This window comes from Watersipora subatra, chromosome 2 (genome assembly GCF_963576615.1).
Source record: "Watersipora subatra chromosome 2, tzWatSuba1.1, whole genome shotgun sequence".
Lineage (NCBI taxonomy): Eukaryota > Metazoa > Bryozoa > Gymnolaemata > Cheilostomatida > Watersiporidae > Watersipora > Watersipora subatra.
Window position 1 is genome coordinate 1,188,327 of NC_088709.1, and position 20,335 is coordinate 1,208,661.

The following is a 20,335-nucleotide window of genomic DNA, read 5'->3' on the forward strand; positions in this document are numbered from 1 at the left end:
TACAGTTTTATATGACTCTAACAATCATTCATATGAACATTTTGCATAACTTTGTAGTATCTTGTAGAAGATAAATAAATATGCTTGAAATACTTTGTCTTTGTGAACGAATCGCGTGCAGAGATTGACAAGGAGATGACCAGCCACAGAGACACCTATATTATAAGCATCATCTCCTTGCTATAGTCTCTTGCTACGGGCTGTTTGTTATAGTCCTTTGCTATAAATCAAGCTGCCAAAGATGTGCCTATATAATATGTTTATATTTTCACTGGCAACCACCCGTAACATAGCGAAGTTCCACTGTAGAGCCATTGTAAAGGCTACCACTCTCTAGTAGCTCTTTAAGCCTGTGTTCCATGCTCAACAACTCTTCTCCATAGATAAGTCTCAGCTTCTACAATTAGGAACAAAAGAGTCAAGTAGCAATATTGCTACTGAATAAAAAATAATGTATAAAAACAGTTTGAAACGAGAGATTAAACAGGGTACTTGATAATTACTAGAAGTTATAACTGTCTAAGATATGAGATTAAACAGGGTACTTGATTACTACTAGAAGTTCTAACTGTCTAAGATATAAGATTAAACAGGGTACTTGATTACTACTAGAAGTTGTAACTGTCTAAGATATAAGATTAAACAGTGTACTTGATTACTACTAGAAGTTGTAACTGTCTAAGATATAAGATTAAACAGGGTACTTGATTACTACTAGAAGTTGTAACTGTCTAAGATATGAGATTAAACAGGGTACTTGATTACTACTAAAAGTTGTAACTGTCTAAGATATGAGATTAAACAGGGTACTTGATTACTACTAAAAGTTGTAACTCTCTAAGATATGAGATTAAACAGAGTCCTTGATTACTACTAGAAGTTGTAACTGTCTAAGAGATGAGATTAAACAGTGTACTTGATTACTACTAGAAGTTCTAACTGTTTAAGAGATGAGATTAAACAGTACTTGATGACTAATAGAAGTTATAACTGTCTAAGAGCTGAAGTTAAACAGGGTACTTGATTACTACTAGAAGTTTTAACTGTCAAAGAGATGAGATTAAAGTTTACCAGAGCTTCTCAACCATTTCCCATATTTATTGCTACTTGTAACTTGTTTTCTACGACCTTCCTCCCAATCACCCTCTTCTCCGCTTTTTATATATCACTATTTTATCCCTTTCATTGGCATTCTCCATATACATGTCACAATGTATATGAATACATCATGTTTAGTACAGCTACAGATTAGATACATACCGGACTGTTCACTCTGTTATTGTCATTTTTGATGTTGGATTTACTACTGATGTAGTCCACAGACCTGCCAACTGTCCATTCCTAAAACAGCATTGAAGTACTGACATTCCCAGTGCATGTTGGCATCATGTATACTACTTTACTTAGCATTCTACATATGAGCAGAAGGCGATACTGTAGCCTGAGTTTCTCCTATGAGTACTTGTGGAGCACTCTTTGAGAGCATGCATTACGTAAAACTTATGGGAATTTTCGTTCGAAAAAGAAATTTGGTGAGAGTAAAACCATCTTTGGAATGAAAACTCACCACAATATACTTATAGAACATTTTTCACTTGTAAAGCAAGCTAAACTCTGCTAGCAAATGAGAGCTGAAGCTACAACACGCAAAGCTGATTCAGAATGCTTTATTGGTTACTTGGACCCCCCCATGACATCATACAATCTTGTGAGGCATCCCCAACCCGGTCACCTATTTCCCTACCAAATTTTTTTTATCGGATCATAATGATACATTTGATAATACCAAATATTACATAAGGGCGCATATGAATTGCTATAATTTTTGATCCACAGTTTATAAAAATTATTTTGATACAAAATTAATCAGCATAGAACTTTACATCAGGTAATGCCTTAAAACTACCAGAAATGCTTTGCAGAATGAGCTAAATGAGTTAAATAGATAATCACTCTTAGTAGTACTATTGTTCAATAGATAATCACTCTCAGTAGTACTATTGTTCAATAGATAATCCCTCTCAGTAGTACTACGCATGTCAAATAAGTAAAAGGGTACCTTATCAAGCATGTCAAATAAGTCAAAGGGTACCTTATCAAGCATGTCAAATAAGTCAAAGGGTACCTTATCAAGCATGTCAAATAAGTCAAAGGGTGCCTTATCAAGCATGTCAAATAAGTCAAAGGGTACCTTATCAAGCCAAAAAGCAGACTGAGCTGAGTGTGAGGTTTTGGTGTCTTTAATGGGCAAAACTAGACTGAGATAAACTCTGCTTTCCATCGGCACACCAGCATCTCCAGTAGCCGTCTGCTTCAACTTCATCAGCGCAACTTTGGCAGCCATGGCTTGCGCTTTCTTCGATTTAACAGTTTTAACCTTTGGCTGAATAGATTCCTTGCTATCTGCAGTATAAAGTTTCATAACCTGTGTACTGTACTGTACAGTACTGCACTGTACTGCGCACCCTTTGGCTGAATAGATTCCTTGCTATCTGAAGTATAAAGTTTCATAACCTGTGTACTGTACTGTAAAGTACTGTACAGTACTGTACAGTACTGTACTGTAGTGTACTGTATTGCGCACCCTTTGACAATAGCTTAAGTTAAAACTGCATAATAGTCAGATAGAATTAGAATTAATTGAAACACTGAAAGAATATGAACTAAATCTTAGTTACATAATGAGAGACAGGAACCAACAAGTGCAGAACATTTACCTCTTGCTAACTCCATAGTTGCTAAACATGTAAGTAATAGCTAACAATCATCAGTCACGCTGACAGGAATAGCGTAACAGCTGTCTCTGCAGCGCAACGGGTAGAGTCACCTATTGTACTCAGCCATATCTAGTAGCAGAGAGATAGTAAAATCCAACGAAACCTTGAAGTCATAAATACTGTCATGTTTGCAGGCAAGTTAGTAAAAGGTAAGCAACCTGACAGTTAACAGGTCAAGGTGACTTCCCATACCGAGGATTGTCTGTACATGTTGTGCTGTTGCACTCATATACGCAGGCTTCGACTGCTGTCCAGAACAGGCGTGATCAGCGCCATGTCGGTGCCTACAAACGGAAGAAATGGCTGTTAGGAAGAGCTTCTGGTTTAGACTTTACCAGAGGTAACAAACAAACATTAAGAATGCATCTCCGAGCCTGTCCAATTAGGAAGACCACAGGTTGTATGAGTAAAACTTAACTGATCCCCGGCTGCCAATTTTGAGAAAAGAGGAAGAGACCTGGAGCCCTTAGGGACAGATTACCCATAAGACACCAGCATGTGATGTATATTCCCGAGAGACTGCTGATATTCAGCTTATGGACTACATGTGGTAAGGCAAGGCACTAAATAGGTGACTAGAATAAACAGGTGTCTACACTAATCTGTTCACATCTATAACCTTGAGGGATATACAGACATGGGAAGATTAGGGCGACCTTATGTTCGCTCCACAATGCTTTTTTACACTTGAAGTAAAATTTACCATTAGGTTTCACCTGATGATGGGGTTTGCATAACAGTATACATACATCATACAGTAGTTCAAGTGACATTCGTCGCAAGTTACTGGAACCAGCTCAGACCTTCCACAGTCCGTCAAAGAACATTGATAAGTGCGATAAGGAGTGGAAACATTCTTATCTGTCCCTTCTGGCAGCAACTTATCACAGCTGTGTTTGTCTCGAACTTGATGTTCCTTGCTTGAAAATAGAAAATGATATAAATGAAGGGTGAGAAGAACTTGAAATACGATAGTGGTACTATTTGCTTGACATACATGGGGTCATATGTATGTCAAGGGTCAATGTGTCATACTGATTAAGCTGTCAGTGGCTGATGGACCAGCAAAGGGCTAGATATAAAGTGGCAGGTGGAATAACAGTTGAACTTACCAAAAGACAAGTCCACAACCGTCACAGATGAAGGGCAGAAAGTCTGTAAAACCATGATGCAATAACCAAAGAAACCATGATGCAATAACCAAACTTTCTGAATATAAACAGAAGTGCGGATGTGCAAAAGTTTTACACAAAATACTATTTACAAGACAATTAGCTCTGGTATATGTGGGGCATTTAATAAGTAAGGTGTATTGGTTTATAAAAAGCAATTCTATTATAAGAAGCTTTCAATTTTTTTTTAATATAATTACTAGCAGTGACACAAACTTTTCCCATCGAGGTACCAGTTTTTTAATGCCTTCAGCATAGAAAACTTTAGATTGAGTTTTTGAAAAGTCACTCGCTGCAATCTTAACCTCGTCATCACCATTGAAGTGGGTTCCTCGTTCGATAGTGGAATTTTTAAATTCCTGTCAGAAACTCCTAAACAGGCATAAACGGGTAGACGTCTTATAATACTGCCTTTTTATAAGAAACTGAACTTAATGTTTATCAAATGCAAGATATGAACTTTCTATGCTGGGTCAGTAAACAAGTAGGAGTTACAATCCATGTTAAACAATCGCAACTGGAGTTTTTTACCCATGTCAAATAATATAATCAGAGTTTTCCACCCATAATACAAAGATAATAGCCAAACACACCAAGTGAAGAGACTATAGTGTATGAACTGATAGAAATGATCACTAAAATTAGTCACTAAAGATTGTTAAAAACTTCTAACGAAAAATTTTGAAATCGACCATTTGGGCTTTACCTATTGGAGGAGTCGCCCTAAAATGGTGATGTGAGTCTTATTGGTATATAAACCATGTTGTACTACCAGCTGTACATTTTAATGAAAGAAAGATCTTTTTATCCAATATATATATATCTAGTGAATACTAAATCTATAAACCATACTAGTAGACCCTAGATCTATTAACAATATTAGTAGATACTAGATCTATTAACAATATTAGTAGATACTTGATCTATTAACAATATTAGTAGACACTAGATCTATTAACAATATTAGTAGATACTAGATCTATTAACAATATTAGTAGATACTTGATCTATTAACAATATTAGTAGATACTAGATCTATTAACAATATTAGTAGATACTAGATCTATTAACAATATTAGTAGATACTAGATCTATTAACAATATTAGCAGACACTAGATCTATTAACAATATTAGTAGATACTAGATCTATTAACAATATTAGTAGATACTAGATCTATTAACAATATTAGTAGACACTAGATCTATTAACAATATTAGTAGATACTAGATCTATAAACAATATTAGTAGATACTAGATCTATTAACAATATTAGTAGACACTAGATCTATTAACAATATTAGTAGATACTTGATCTATTAACAATATTAGTAGACACTAGATCTATTAACAATATTAGTAGACACTAGATCTATTAACAATATTAGTAGATACTAGATCTATTAACAATATTAGTAGACACTAGATCTATTAACAATATTAGTAGATACTAGATCTATTAACAATATTAGTAGATACTAGATTTATTAACAATATTAGTAGATACTAGATCTATTAACAATATTAGTAGATACTAGATCTATTAACAATATTAGTAGATACTTGATCTATTAACAATATTAGTAGACACTAGATCTATTAACAATATTAGTAGATACTAGATCTATAAACAATATTAGTAGATACTAGATCTATTAACAATATTAGTAGACACTAGATCTATTAACAATATTAGTAGATACTTGATCTATTAACAATATTAGTAGACACTAGATCTATTAACAATATTAGTAGACACTAGATCTATTAACAATATTAGTAGATACTAGATCTATTAATAATATTAGTAGATACTAGATCTATTTACAATATTAGTAGACACTAGATCTATTAACAATATTAGTAGACACTAGATCTATTAACAATATTAGTAGACACTAGATCTATTAACAATATTAGTAGACACTAGATCTATTAACAATATTAGTAGACACTAGATCTATTAACAATATTAGTAGACACTAGATCTATTAACAATATTAGTAGATACTAGATCTATTAACAATATTAGTAGATACTAGATCTATTAACAATATTAGTAGATACTAGATCTATTAACAATATTAGTAGATACTAGATCTATTAACAATATTAGTAGACACTAGATCTATTAACAATATTAGTAGATACTAGATCTATTAACAATATTAGTAGATACTAGATTTATTAACAATATTAGTAGACACTAGATCTATTAACAATATTAGTAGATACTAGATCTATAAACAATATTAGTAGATACTAGATCTATTAACAATATTAGTAGATACTAGATCTATTAACAATATTAGTAGATACTAGATCTATTAACAATATTAGTAGACACTAGATCTATTAACAATATTAGTAGATACTTGATCTATTAACAATATTAGTAGATACTAGATCTATTAACAATATTAGTAGATACTAGATCTATTAACAATATTAGTAGATACTAGATCTATTAACAATATTAGTAGACACTTGATCTATTAACAATATTAGTAGACACTAGATCTATTAACAATATTAGTAGATACTAGATCTATTAACAATATTAGTAGATACTAGATCTATTAACAATATTAGTAGATACTAGATCTATTAACAATATTAGTAGATACTTGATCTATTAACAATATTAGTAGATACTAGATCTATTAACAATATTAGTAGATACTTGATCTATTAACAATATTAGTAGATACTTGATCTATTAACAATATTAGTAAATACTAGATCTATTAACAATATTAGTAGATACTAGATCTATTAACAATATTAGTAGATACTAGATCTATAAACAATATTAGTAGATACTAGATCTATTAACAATATTAGTAGATACTAGATCTATTAACAATATTAGTAGATACTTGATCTATTAACAATATTAGTAGACACTAGATCTATAAACAATATTAGTAGATACTAAATCTATTAACAATATTAGTAGATACTAGATCTATAAATAATATTAGTAGATACTAGATCTATTAACAATATTAGTAGATACTAGATCTATAAACAATATTAGTAGACACTAGATCTATTAACAATATTAGTAGATACTTGATCTATTAACAATATTAGTAGATACTTGATCTATTAACAATATTAGTAGATACTAGATCTATTAACAATATTAGTAGATACTAAATCTATTAACAATATTAGTAGATACTAGATCTATAAATAATATTAGTAGATACTAGATCTATTAACAATATTAGTAGATACTAGATCTATAAACAATATTAGTAAACACTAGATCTATTAACAATATTAGTAGATACTTGATCTATTAACAATATTAGTAGATACTTGATCTATTAACAATATTAGTAGATACTAGATCTATTAACAATATTAGTAGACCCTAGATCTATTAACAATATTAGTATACACTAGATCTATAAACAATATTAGTAGATACTTGATCTATTAACAATATTAGTAGACACTAGATCTATTAACAATATTAGTATACACTAGATCTATAAACAATATTAGTAGATACTAAATCTATTAACAATATTAGTAGATACTAGATCTATAAATAATATTAGTAGATACTAGATCTATAAACAATATTAGTAGACACTAGATCTATTAACAATATTAGTAGATACTAAATCTATTAACAATATTAGTAGATACTAGATCTATTAACAATATTAGTAGATACTAGATCTATTAACAATATTAGTAGATACTAGATCTATTAACAGTATTAGTAGACACTAACTCTATTAACAATATTAGTAGATACTAGATCTATAAATAATATTAGTAGATACTAGATCTATTAACAATATTAGTAGATACTAGATCTATTAACAATATTAGTAGATACTAAATCTATTAACAATGTTAGTAGATACTAGATCTATAAATAATATTAGTAGATACTAGATCTATTAACAATATTAGTAGACACTAGATCTATTAACAATATTAGTAGATACTAAATCTATTAACAATATTAGTAGATACTAGATCTATTAACAATATTAGTAGACACTAGATCTATTAACAATATTAGTAGATACTAGATCTATTAACAATATTAGTAGATACTTGATCTATTAACAATATTAGTAGACACTAGATCTATTAACAATATTAGTAGATACTAGATCTATTAACAATATTAGTAGACACTAGATCTATTAACAATATTAGTAGATACTAGATCTATTAACAATATTAGCAGATACTTGATCTATTAACAATATTAGTAGACACTAGATCTATTAACAATATTAGTATACACTAGATCTATAAATAATATTAGTAGATACTTGATCTATTAACAATATTAGTAGATACTAGATCTATTAACAATATTAGTAGACACTAGATCTATTAACAATATTAGTAGATACTAGATCTATTAACAATATTAGTAGATACTAAATCTATTAACAATATTAGTATACACTAGATCTATAAACAATATTAGTAGATACTTGATCTATTAACAATATTAGTAGATACTAGATCTATTAACAATATTAGTAGATACTAAATCTATTAACAATGTTAGTAGATACTAGATCTATAAATAATATTAGTAGATACTAGATCTATAAACAATATTAGTAGACACTAGATCTATTAACAATATTAGTAGATACTAAATCTATTAACAATATTAGTAGATACTAGATCTATTAACAATATTAGTAGATACTAGATCTATTAACAATATTAGTAGATACTAAATCTATTAACAATATTAGTATACACTAGATCTATAAACAATATTAGTAGATACTTGATCTATTAACAATATTAGTAGATACTAGATCTATTAACAATATTAGTAGATACTAAATCTATTAACAATGTTAGTAGATACTAGATCTATAAATAATATTAGTAGATACTAGATCTATAAACAATATTAGTAGACACTAGATCTATTAACAATATTAGTAGATACTAAATCTATTAACAATATTAGTAGATACTAGATCTATTAACAATATTAGTAGATACTAGATCTATTAACAATATTAGTAGATACTAAATCTATTAACAATATTAGTATACACTAGATCTATAAACAATATTAGTAGATACTTGATCTATTAACAATATTAGTAGATACTAGATCTATTAACAATATTAGTAGATACTAAATCTATTAACAATGTTAGTAGATACTAGATCTATAAATAATATTAGTAGATACTAGATCTATAAACAATATTAGTAGATACTAGATCTATTAACAATATTAGTAGACACTAGATCTATTAACAATATTAGTAGATACTTGATCTATAAATAATATTAGTAGATACTAGATCTATTAACAATATTAGTAGATACTAGATCTATTAACAATATTAGTAGATACTTGATCTATAAATAATATTAGTAGATACTAGATCTATTAACAATATTAGTAGACACTAAATCTATTAACAATACTAGTAGACACTAGATCTATAAACAATATTAGTAGATACTAGATCTATTAACAATATTAGTAGATACTAGATCTATTAACAATATTAGTAGACACTAAATCTATTAACAATATTAGTAGATACTAGATCTATTAATAATATTAGTAGATACTAGATCTATTAACAATATTAGTAGATACTAGATCTATTAACAATATTAGTAGACACTAAATCTATTAACAATATTAGTAGACACTAGATCTATTAACAATATTAGTAGATACTAGATCTATTAACAATATTAGTAGATACTAGATCTATTAACAATATTAGTAGACACTAAATCTATTAACAATATTAGTAGACACTAGATCTATTAACAATATTAGTAGACACTAGATCTATTAACAATATTAGTAGACACTAGATCTATTAACAATATTAGTAGACACTAGATCTATTAATAATATTAGTAGATACTAGATCTATTAACAATATTAGTAGACACTAGATCTATTAACAATATTAGTAGACACTAGATCTATTAATAATATTAGTAGATACTAGATTTATTAACAATATTAGTAGATACTAGATCTATTAACAATATTAGTAGACACTAGATCTATTAACAATATTAGTAGACACTAGATCTATTAACAATATTAGTAGATACTTGATCTATAAATAATATTAGTAGATACTAGATCTATTAACAATATTAGTAGATACTAGATCTATTAACAATATTAGTAGACACTAGATCTATTAACAATATTAGTAGATACTTGATCTATAAATAATATTAGTAGATACTAGATCTATTAACAATATTAGTAGATACTAGATCTATTAACAATATTAGTAGACACTAGATCTATTAACAATATTAGTAGACACTAGATCTATTAACAATATTAGTAGATACTAGATCTATTAACAATATTAGTAGATACTAGATCTATTAATAATATTAGTATACACTAGATCTATTAACAATATTAGTAGACACTAGATCTATTAACAATATTAGTAGATACTAGATCTATTAACAATATTAGTAGACACTAGATCTATTAACAATATTAGTAGACACTAGATCTATTAACAATATTAGTAGACACTAGATCTATTAACAATATTAGTAGATACTAGATCTATTAACAATATTAGTAGACACTAGATCTATTAACAATATTAGTAGACACTAGATCTATTAACAATATTAGTAGATACTAGATCTATTAACAATATTAGTAGATACTAGATCTATTAATAATATTAGTATACACTAGATCTATTAACAATATTAGTAGACACTAGATCTATTAACAATATTAGTAGATACTAGATCTATTAACAATATTAGTAGACACTAGATCTATTAACAATATTAGTAGACACTAGATCTATTAACAATATTAGTAGACACTAGATCTATTAACAATATTAGTAGATACTAGATCTATTAACAATATTAGTAGACACTAGATCTATTAACAATATTAGTAGACACTAGATCTATTAACAATATTAGTAGATACTAGATCTATTAACAATATTAGTAGACACTAGATCTATTAACAATATTAGTAGATACTAGATCTATTAACAATATTAGTAGACACTAGATCTATTAACAATATTAGTAGACACTAGATCTATTAACAATATTAGTAGATACTAGATCTATTAACAATATTAGTAGACACTAGATCTATTAACAATATTAGTAGACACTAGATCTATTAACAATATTAGTAGATACTTGATCTATAAATAATATTAGTAGATACTAGATCTATTAACAATATTAGTAGATACTAGATCTATTAACAATATTAGTAGACACTAGATCTATTAACAATATTAGTAGATACTTGATCTATAAATAATATTAGTAGATACTAGATCTATTAACAATATTAGTAGATACTAGATCTATTAACAATATTAGTAGACACTAGATCTATTAACAATATTAGTAGACACTAGATCTATTAACAATATTAGTAGATACTAGATCTATTAACAATATTAGTAGATACTAGATCTATTAACAATATTAGTAGATACTAGATCTATTAACAATATTAGTAGATACTAGATCTATTAACAATATTAGTAGATACTTGATCTATAAATAATATTAGTAGATACTAGATCTATTAACAATATTAGTAGATACTAGATCTATTAACAATATTAGTAGACACTAGATCTATTAACAATATTAGTAGACACTAGATCTATTAACAATATTAGTAGATACTAGATCTATTAACAATATTAGTAGACACTAGATCTATTAACAATATTAGTAGACACTAGATCTATAAACAATATTAGTAGACACTAGATCTATTAACAATATTAGTAGACACTAGATCTATTAACAATATTAGTAGATACTTGATCTATTAACAATATTAGTAGATACTAGATCTATTAACAATATTAGTAGATACTAGATCTATTAATAATATTAGTATACACTAGATCTATTAACAATATTAGTAGATACTAGATCTATTAACAATATTAGTAGACACTAGATCTATTAACAATATTAGTAGATACTAGATCTATTAACAATATTAGTAGATACTAGATCTATTAACAATATTAGTAGACCCTAGATCTATTAACAATATTAGTAGACACTAGATCTATTAACAATATTAGTAGATACTTGATCTATTAACAATATTAGTAGATACTAGATCTATTAACAATATTAGTAGATACTAGATCTATTAACAATATTAGTAGATACTTGATCTATAAATAATATTAGTAGATACTAGATCTATTAACAATATTAGTAGACACTAGATCTATTAACAATATTAGTAGATACTAAATCTATTAACAATATTAGTAGATACTAGATCTATTAACAATATTAGTAGATACTTGATCTATAAATAATATTAGTAGATACTAGATCTATTAACAATATTAGTAGACACTAGATCTATTAACAATATTAGTAGATACTAGATCTATTAACAATATTAGTAGATACTTGATCTATAAACAATATTAGTAGATACTAGATCTATTAACAATATTAGTAGATACTAGATCTATTAACAATATTAGTAGATACTTGATCTATAAACAATATTAGTAGATACTAGATCTATTAACAATATTAGTAGACACTAGATCTATTAACAATATTAGTAGACACTAGATCTATTAACAATATTAGTAGACACTAGATCTATTAACAATATTAGTAGACACTAGATCTATTAACAATATTAGTAGATACTTGATCTATAAATAATATTAGTAGATACTAGATCTATTAACAATATTAGTAGATACTAGATCTATTAACAATATTAGTAGATACTTGATCTATAAATAATATTAGTAGATACTAGATCTATTAACAATACTAGTAGACACTAGATCTATAAACAATATTAGTAGATACTAGATCTATTAACAATATTAGTAGATACTAGATCTATTAACAATATTAGTAGATACTAGATCTATTAACAATATTAGTATACACTAGATCTATTAATAATATTAGTAGATACTAGATCTATTAACAATATTAGTAGATACTAGATCTATTAACAATATTAGTAGATACTTGATCTATTAACAATATTAGTAGACACTAGATCTATTAACAATATTAGTATACACTAGATCTATTAATAATATTAGTAGATACTAGATCTATTAACAATATTAGTAGATACTAGATCTATAAACAATATTAGTAGATACTAAATCTATTAACAATATTAGTAGATACTAGATCTATAAACAATATTAGTAGATACTAAATCTATTAACAATATTAGTAGATACTAGATCTATTAACAATATTAGTAGATACTTGATCTATTAACAATATTAGTAGATACTTGATCTATTAACAATATTAGTAGATACTAGATCTATTAACAATATTAGTAGATACTAGATCTATTAACAATATTAGTAGATACTTGATCTATTAACAATATTAGTAGACACTAGATCTATTAACAATATTAGTAGATACTAGATCTATTAACAATATTAGTATACACTAGATCTATTAACAATATTAGTAGATACTAGATCTATTAACAATATTAGTAGATACTTGATCTATTAACAATATTAGTAGACACTAGATCTATTAATAATATTAGTAGATACTAGATCTATTAACAATATTAGTAGATACTAGATCTATTAACAATATTAGTAGACACTAGATCTATTAACAATATTAGTAGACACTAGATCTATTAACAATATTAGTAGATACTAGATTTATTAACAATATTAGTAGATACTAGATCTATTAACAATATTAGTAGATACTAGATCTATAAACAATATTAGTAGATACTAAATCTATTAACAATATTAGTAGATACTAGATCTATAAACAATATTAGTAGATACTAAATCTATTAACAATATTAGTAGATACTAGATCTATTAACAATATTAGTAGATACTTGATCTATTAACAATATTAGTAGATACTTGATCTATTAACAATATTAGTAGATACTAGATCTATTAACAATATTAGTAGATACTAGATTTATTAACAATATTAGTAGATACTTGATCTATTAACAATATTAGTAGACACTAGATCTATTAACAATATTAGTAGATACTTGATCTATTAACAATATTAGTAGATACTAGATCTATTAACAATATTAGTAGATACTAGATCTATTAACAATATTAGTAGATACTTGATCTATTAACAATATTAGTAGACACTAGATCTATTAATAATATTAGTAGATACTAGATCTATTAACAATATTAGTAGATACTAGATCTATTAACAATATTAGTAGACACTAGATCTATTAACAATATTAGTAGACACTAGATCTATTAACAATATTAGTAGATACTAGATTTATTAACAATATTAGTAGACACTAGATCTATTAACAATATTAGTAGATACTAGATCTATTAATAATATTAGTAGATACTTGATCTATTAACAATATTAGTAGATACTAGATCTATAAACAATATTAGTAGATACTAAATCTATTAACAATATTAGTAGATACTAGATCTATAAACAATATTAGTAAAGACTAAATCTACTAACAAAACTATCTATTCAAATTTTGATCTATGTACCTGACCGTAAAAAAATTAATTTATTGCTGTCATCAGCAAGGAGAAGACTCTAAAGTGTATCCTGTAGCAGCACTTGTTTGCATTTTTGCCAGTCTTTTAGGGCAATATATTGAAAGGTTTTGCTCACCCAATTGTTTACAGCTGGCGAGGGAGCAGTGCTTGCCTATATCCAGCTCAGCCATAGCATCACACCAGACTCGCTCTGCAATAGATCATGATTTGTATCGGCTTAACAAAATTTTGAAGCTACATTTTTCAAGAAACTTTTTCTAACAGCTCCAGAGCTTTGTACAAGCCTTAAAACCTATTAATCAGTGATCTGAACTTGGGAAATCAATCCTGACCACTTACAAATACATGTAGATGAAATGATAACGAAAACTTCTTTTCAAAACTCTAAGGTTTCTTAATGTCATATTATGATTTAAAAATGTATTAATTTGTGTCTTTGAAGTGTGAGACCGGCTGCCTGAACTCCAATGTTTTTAAAGTATTTCATACTTAAAGTGATACCGCATCAGAGAACCAGAAAATGAAATATTAGCAGATGAGATTGGAAACACAGTGTATTACATATCAACTTGTGTTTAGTTTGTCCATAGCCAAAGTTGATCTTGTAAGGCTTAACAATGGCAGACCAACAATATATACCGGTATTATTTGCTGATAGTAAGGACTGTGTTAAAGGACAGTCAACATTGCCTGAGACAGAGCAAATTACAATAATACTCTAATGCAGTAGACGTTCCTACAACTTAAATAATTTGTACTGAGAATGTTTGTGTTATGGGAACTTGATGTTATACGAAGCGTAAAATGCATGTCAATTTCCTAATCCATTTCAAGATCTTCTCAAACTTATCTCTTTGGTTCATCCAATGGAAAAAAACTAAACTTAATTTTTTACTGATATTCTGTACAGTAATTGTGGTATTGATTTGCACTGTTGGTTTGCCAATAAAGTAATATACAAATATTTGTACCTGTACATATATTTGTATCGACAAATTTTCTTTCATAACTTTCGCCTGGTTTACGGCTCATGATTACAATAATTGTATATGTCTAAACAGAAGTAAAACAAAAATATATATTTACTATAGTACAAGCAGTATCTGTATGTCCATTCGTCCAAAACCAAGGCAAGAGGTTAAGATAAAAGATTGCTGTCAGTGAGACACCATCTCATAACATTCTGCTTGGTAGACACACACAACACCTGCACCAATCGTCCGTTTTTGGGCGTTTATGAATAACTGTGCAGCTACTTATTCTTTGCGCTTTACCAGAACACCTGATTGTCTTTCACGACACACTAGACTGCCTGTGTATTAACAGAGATATTGTATTAATAGTGTATATAATGTATATTTTTGTGTTAACATTGTGTAATAGAGATATGGCCAGGGAGATAGGTCGTTTTCTCTCACAACTGTGGCACACAAAAACGATATTTTATACGAGATTTTAAATCAAATTTGAGAACTTGCACTGACTTGACGCTTTACATTATGTGTTATATAGCACTATATACAAGTATATAATGTTATATAATACTATATAAAACTATATAACGTTATATGTTATATAACATTTTATACAAGTACATCGTGAAGAGAGGTCTACTGAGCTGCTGTGTATACCTTGATAAATCAATTTATATAGATTATCCAAAGTACAGTATGCATTATTTTTTAATGTGACTACGGATTGGGCTTTCCAAAAAAATGAACACGTTTTGGAAAACTTCTACCTTCCCTTTTAAATTATCTGCCCGTGTTCTCAGAGAATAACTGCTCTTGCATTTGGCAAGTGGTGGGCTGTACCTACTGCATTTGGCAAGTGGTGGGCTGTACCTACTGCTATTTACAAGGAGCTTCACTATTTAAGCTTGAGAAAAATGTCTGCGTATTTAGCAAGTGTAGATCTCTGCTAAAGCCTACACCTGCTAAGACTTGCATGGCAACCTATATCCAGAACAAATCTATATCAGAACCTATATCCAGAAGGATATCCTATATCCTATAGATTACAACAGAAAAAGTGAGCCGGTCGACAGCCAGCGAACGATCATTGTCCTTCACCGGCTTTCATAATAAATGAGGTACCTATTAATACTCATTAAGCAAATGGTTGAGAGGGCAAAAACTTAGCTCTGCTACTAAAATGAGAAGCGAGATCAAATATACACAATAACTGTATATCTATATATATAAAATCAAGTGTCTGTTTTGTTGTCATTCGTATGTCTGTTTATAGCAATAGATTAAAATATGTCAACAGCAAAAATACTATTGGTTACTACTCGTAGGCTTGCAGTCCAGTGCAGCGTGAGAGATCGTGATGTGTAATGATTATATACACAATTATTCCAAAACGTGGTAAGGTGGCTGCTTGGTTTAGTGGTGTGCTTGGTTTCACATTCATAAGGGTTCAATTTTTTTAGATACAATTTTTTTCCTAACACTCTTGGCTGGCCTCGGACAGACACGGCTCTTATTATAGTAAAAATTGGTATATTAGCTCAAGTTAATAGCTTAAGTTAGTTAAATACATTGGGTAAAGAAACTTAGCCAATGGCAACTGTTTTGAAGTTGCAATACGTTGAAGTTGTCTACACATATTGTTTGTAGCATTGAGTAACTTTGTATGACATTTCCTTTTAAGGCTGGCTAGCAAAATAAGTGTTTGAACTAATTTGAAATCTTTATCCAAAGATATCACATTACATGATGTCAGGAGTGGGACTTGGGGGTTGGGTTTGAGTAGCTACAGTCTATACTGTTGCTAAGTAGGCTATTTACAACAGCAGTATACACTGTTGTTGTACCTAGGTATATTGAGACTTAGGTCCTTTGTATTGGTATAACAAAGGACCTTCAAGAGAAACAATAATAATTATAAAGGCACCAACAAGCAGATTAGAAACTTCTAGTGGAAAGAATCGATCAGATAAGATGCGTCAAGCAGACTGCCAGAAAACTGCCAAAGGAAACTAGAGGCGATAACATGTATACATCACTGCCACCTTCTACCAGACGCGACCAAAATAACTGTAGCTACTCATCATTTCCAACTTTTAGTTGATACATTCTCACAATGTGCTCAAGTCAAGTCCCCTCAACCCTCTACAAAATAAAGAACAGAACCTGAGCACCCAAACATCTTCTAACAGGCTAACAGCGACAGTTATAAAAGAGAACAGCTCCAAAGGCTCAGTGTCTTCCTCCTTCATCCACTGAGCCTTTTCCCTTTTCAACTACCAATGCTCTTTCTATCTCAACTATTGAGCTTCTCTTTCAATAAACTGTCATGACTCTCCTTTACCTATTGAGACTCGGAGCCGTATGGGACTGAGCGAAAGACTATTTGCGTACGAGCGTAAATTTCATTGGCTATCATTGTTGGTTATTGTTTTAGAATTCTGTTAGTTGTGTATTTTAATTGTTGGGATATAAAAATAAAGAATTATGTTTTACTGGTAAATATCAGTATTTCTTAATATACTGTAAAAGCTCTATTCAACTGCCACTATAGGGGAAGAATTAAAAAATAAAGCACCACCCTTTAATTGAACGCCACCTCTATTTGACCACAATTATATGACATATGTTATCTTTATGAACCCATAATAGAAGTGATCAGTAGAAAAGTGTCCAGAAAATCGTACTGATAATAACTTGATTATATCAATAACAATCAATTCTTTTGTTTTGTTCCGACAGTCCAGAAGTCTTCTAACTTCAAAACTTGACAGATGTTTCATTGAAACTTTAAAAGCAACGCCATAGAAATAATTAATAATTGTATCAGGCTAATAGTAGTTCCTTGTTTAACTTTTCACGATACTTTGATGTATATGAAAAACGATTAGCAATTGCAATGGAACCTGTACTACTACTTTGAGGCTAAGACTTGTAGTAGCGTGCGTGCATGTAAGTTTTCATTATTAGTGTGAAAAGCAATGCGTAAAACTTTTGCTCTGCTAAAAAATGGTTTGAACACTAATATCGGATGGTTCAGCAGTGCAGAAAAAGAGTGAGGTCAGAAGACAATGTGGAAGGTATCGAACAGTCAGAAGATTAAATGGTTCCAAATGAAAGCAACAACCAGAACGCAACTGGCTGAGCAAGCGATGCAAATATTTTTGTTTCAAAAAATGTTAATTTTTGTTCCTGCATGTACTATAAATATTGTTTGTTTATGTTGCTTGTTTTTGAATATATATTTGCAGGATTTGATAGATTACATCATATAACTTAGGAATTTGCAGATTTACAACATATCATTTGATAGCATCATTTTAGCATCATTAAATTTCATAGGCCAAAGTTTGGCCCAAGATTCAAAAAAGTATAAATCTTGTTGCAGCATGGTGGCTTTATCTTGTGTAGCATACGCTAGAGTATACACATCAGCAAAAATTATTCACAGAAAATTAATGATATTTGGCAAGTCATTGGTAAAAAGTAAAAACAACAACGGACCGAGAACTGTGCTCTGCGGAACTCCAGACGTAACAGACACAACAGCTGAAGACATGCCCAAATCTCAACTACCTGTGTTCTATTAGCCATAAAAGATTGTATACAATATATCATTTCTTGGTGTATTCCATTATTTTTAGTTTCATATATCAATTTTAGATGGTTCACACAATCAAATGCCATTGAAAAATTTAATATTACCGTTTCTATTACCCTAGTTTCTTAAAAGTTCATTATCGAATCATCCATTGGGCAATTGAGCTGTGCCTCACAAGATCGTCTAGCATGGAAGCCATGTTTGACATCTCTACGTAGGCTAGGTATGTTATACTCATCAAGAAATGTGCTTATGTAAGAATGAACAATGCGATCAAACAGCTTGCAACAAATACTAGTCAAAGACACAGGTCTATTATTTAACTGGATCATGCTTAGAACCCTTTTTATATATTGCTACAACTTTGATATCGTTTTCGACTAATGTGGGTTTTGCCGTTTTTATGGAACACTGAGAAAAATGGAAGTGGTCGAGCTAGGAGGTCTGAAAAAATCATGAGAGGGATCCCTTAATGTTTTTTGGACCTCCAAGCTTACCAATTTCTATGCTGTTCAAAAGTTTTTGTACTCCATCTCTGTAATCTCTATAGAGCTGGTGTTTGAAAGTTGTGGTGTTGCTATTTCAGGCAGAGAGTCACCTGTATTTATGGTACCAACAAAAACTTTTTTCTGATTATTTATGGATTGTGTATAACACACTTGTTCCCAAATCCGAAATGACAACTCAAACTAGTGGCGTCATGAACATGCAGTTGAATATATAAATTATTCTAACTCATTATGTATGGAATTAGTTAGTATATCTCAATCTGGAATAATATCTTTAAATGCAAAATGCTCCTACACGAAGATTCAGTTAAAATAAAACTTTTAATGTTGTTGCATTTTAGTTGCACTGCATATTTTTTAATTGATAGCTACTTTTTCACGTTCCCGTTTACCGTATACGGTACATGTACAAGTATGCGATAAACCAGCGCAAAGTAATCGACATATAACATAGGCGTATATCTCGATACCACCAGCTCAGTAGTTAACTCCTACGGGAGAACAATACATACAATTATGGCGCCTTACAGTGCCTCGCGTTGCGCGTTCACAACTCGAGTTGTGCAACTCGAGTTGATCAACTCGAGTTGTGAACGCGCAACGCGAGGCACTGTAAGGCGCCATATACAATACATACAACCATACAATCGCCCGTGGATCTCGCTATAAAGAGAGCGAAATGGGTTTGTGTAGCGAACAAAATATTGTTATTTATATTTTCCTTAG

At 29.3% G+C, this 20,335-nt stretch overlaps 1 protein-coding gene across 2 annotated transcripts; it reads right to left on the reverse strand.

Moving 5' to 3' along the window:
* Window positions 1-261: 261 nt before the first annotated feature.
* LOC137387357 (AN1-type zinc finger protein 1-like) lies at window positions 262-20,192 on the reverse strand. Of its 2 annotated transcripts, none has more exons than XM_068073756.1 (8): window positions 20,122-20,192; window positions 14,644-14,718; window positions 3,890-3,932; window positions 3,527-3,697; window positions 2,970-3,061; window positions 2,192-2,403; window positions 1,261-1,341; window positions 262-397 (listed from the first exon to the last, which is right to left on the reverse strand). In XM_068073756.1, exons 2-8 carry the CDS (start codon window positions 14,696-14,698, stop codon window positions 269-271), a joined length of 783 nt encoding a protein of 260 aa, XP_067929857.1. In that variant the 5' UTR covers window positions 14,699-14,718; window positions 20,122-20,192; the 3' UTR covers window positions 262-268. The 2 variants fall into 2 exon arrangements, with proteins under 2 accessions (XP_067929857.1, XP_067929858.1); XM_068073757.1 differs by lacking the exon at window positions 20,122-20,192 and adding an exon at window positions 17,431-17,531.
* Window positions 20,193-20,335: the final 143 nt, after the last annotated feature.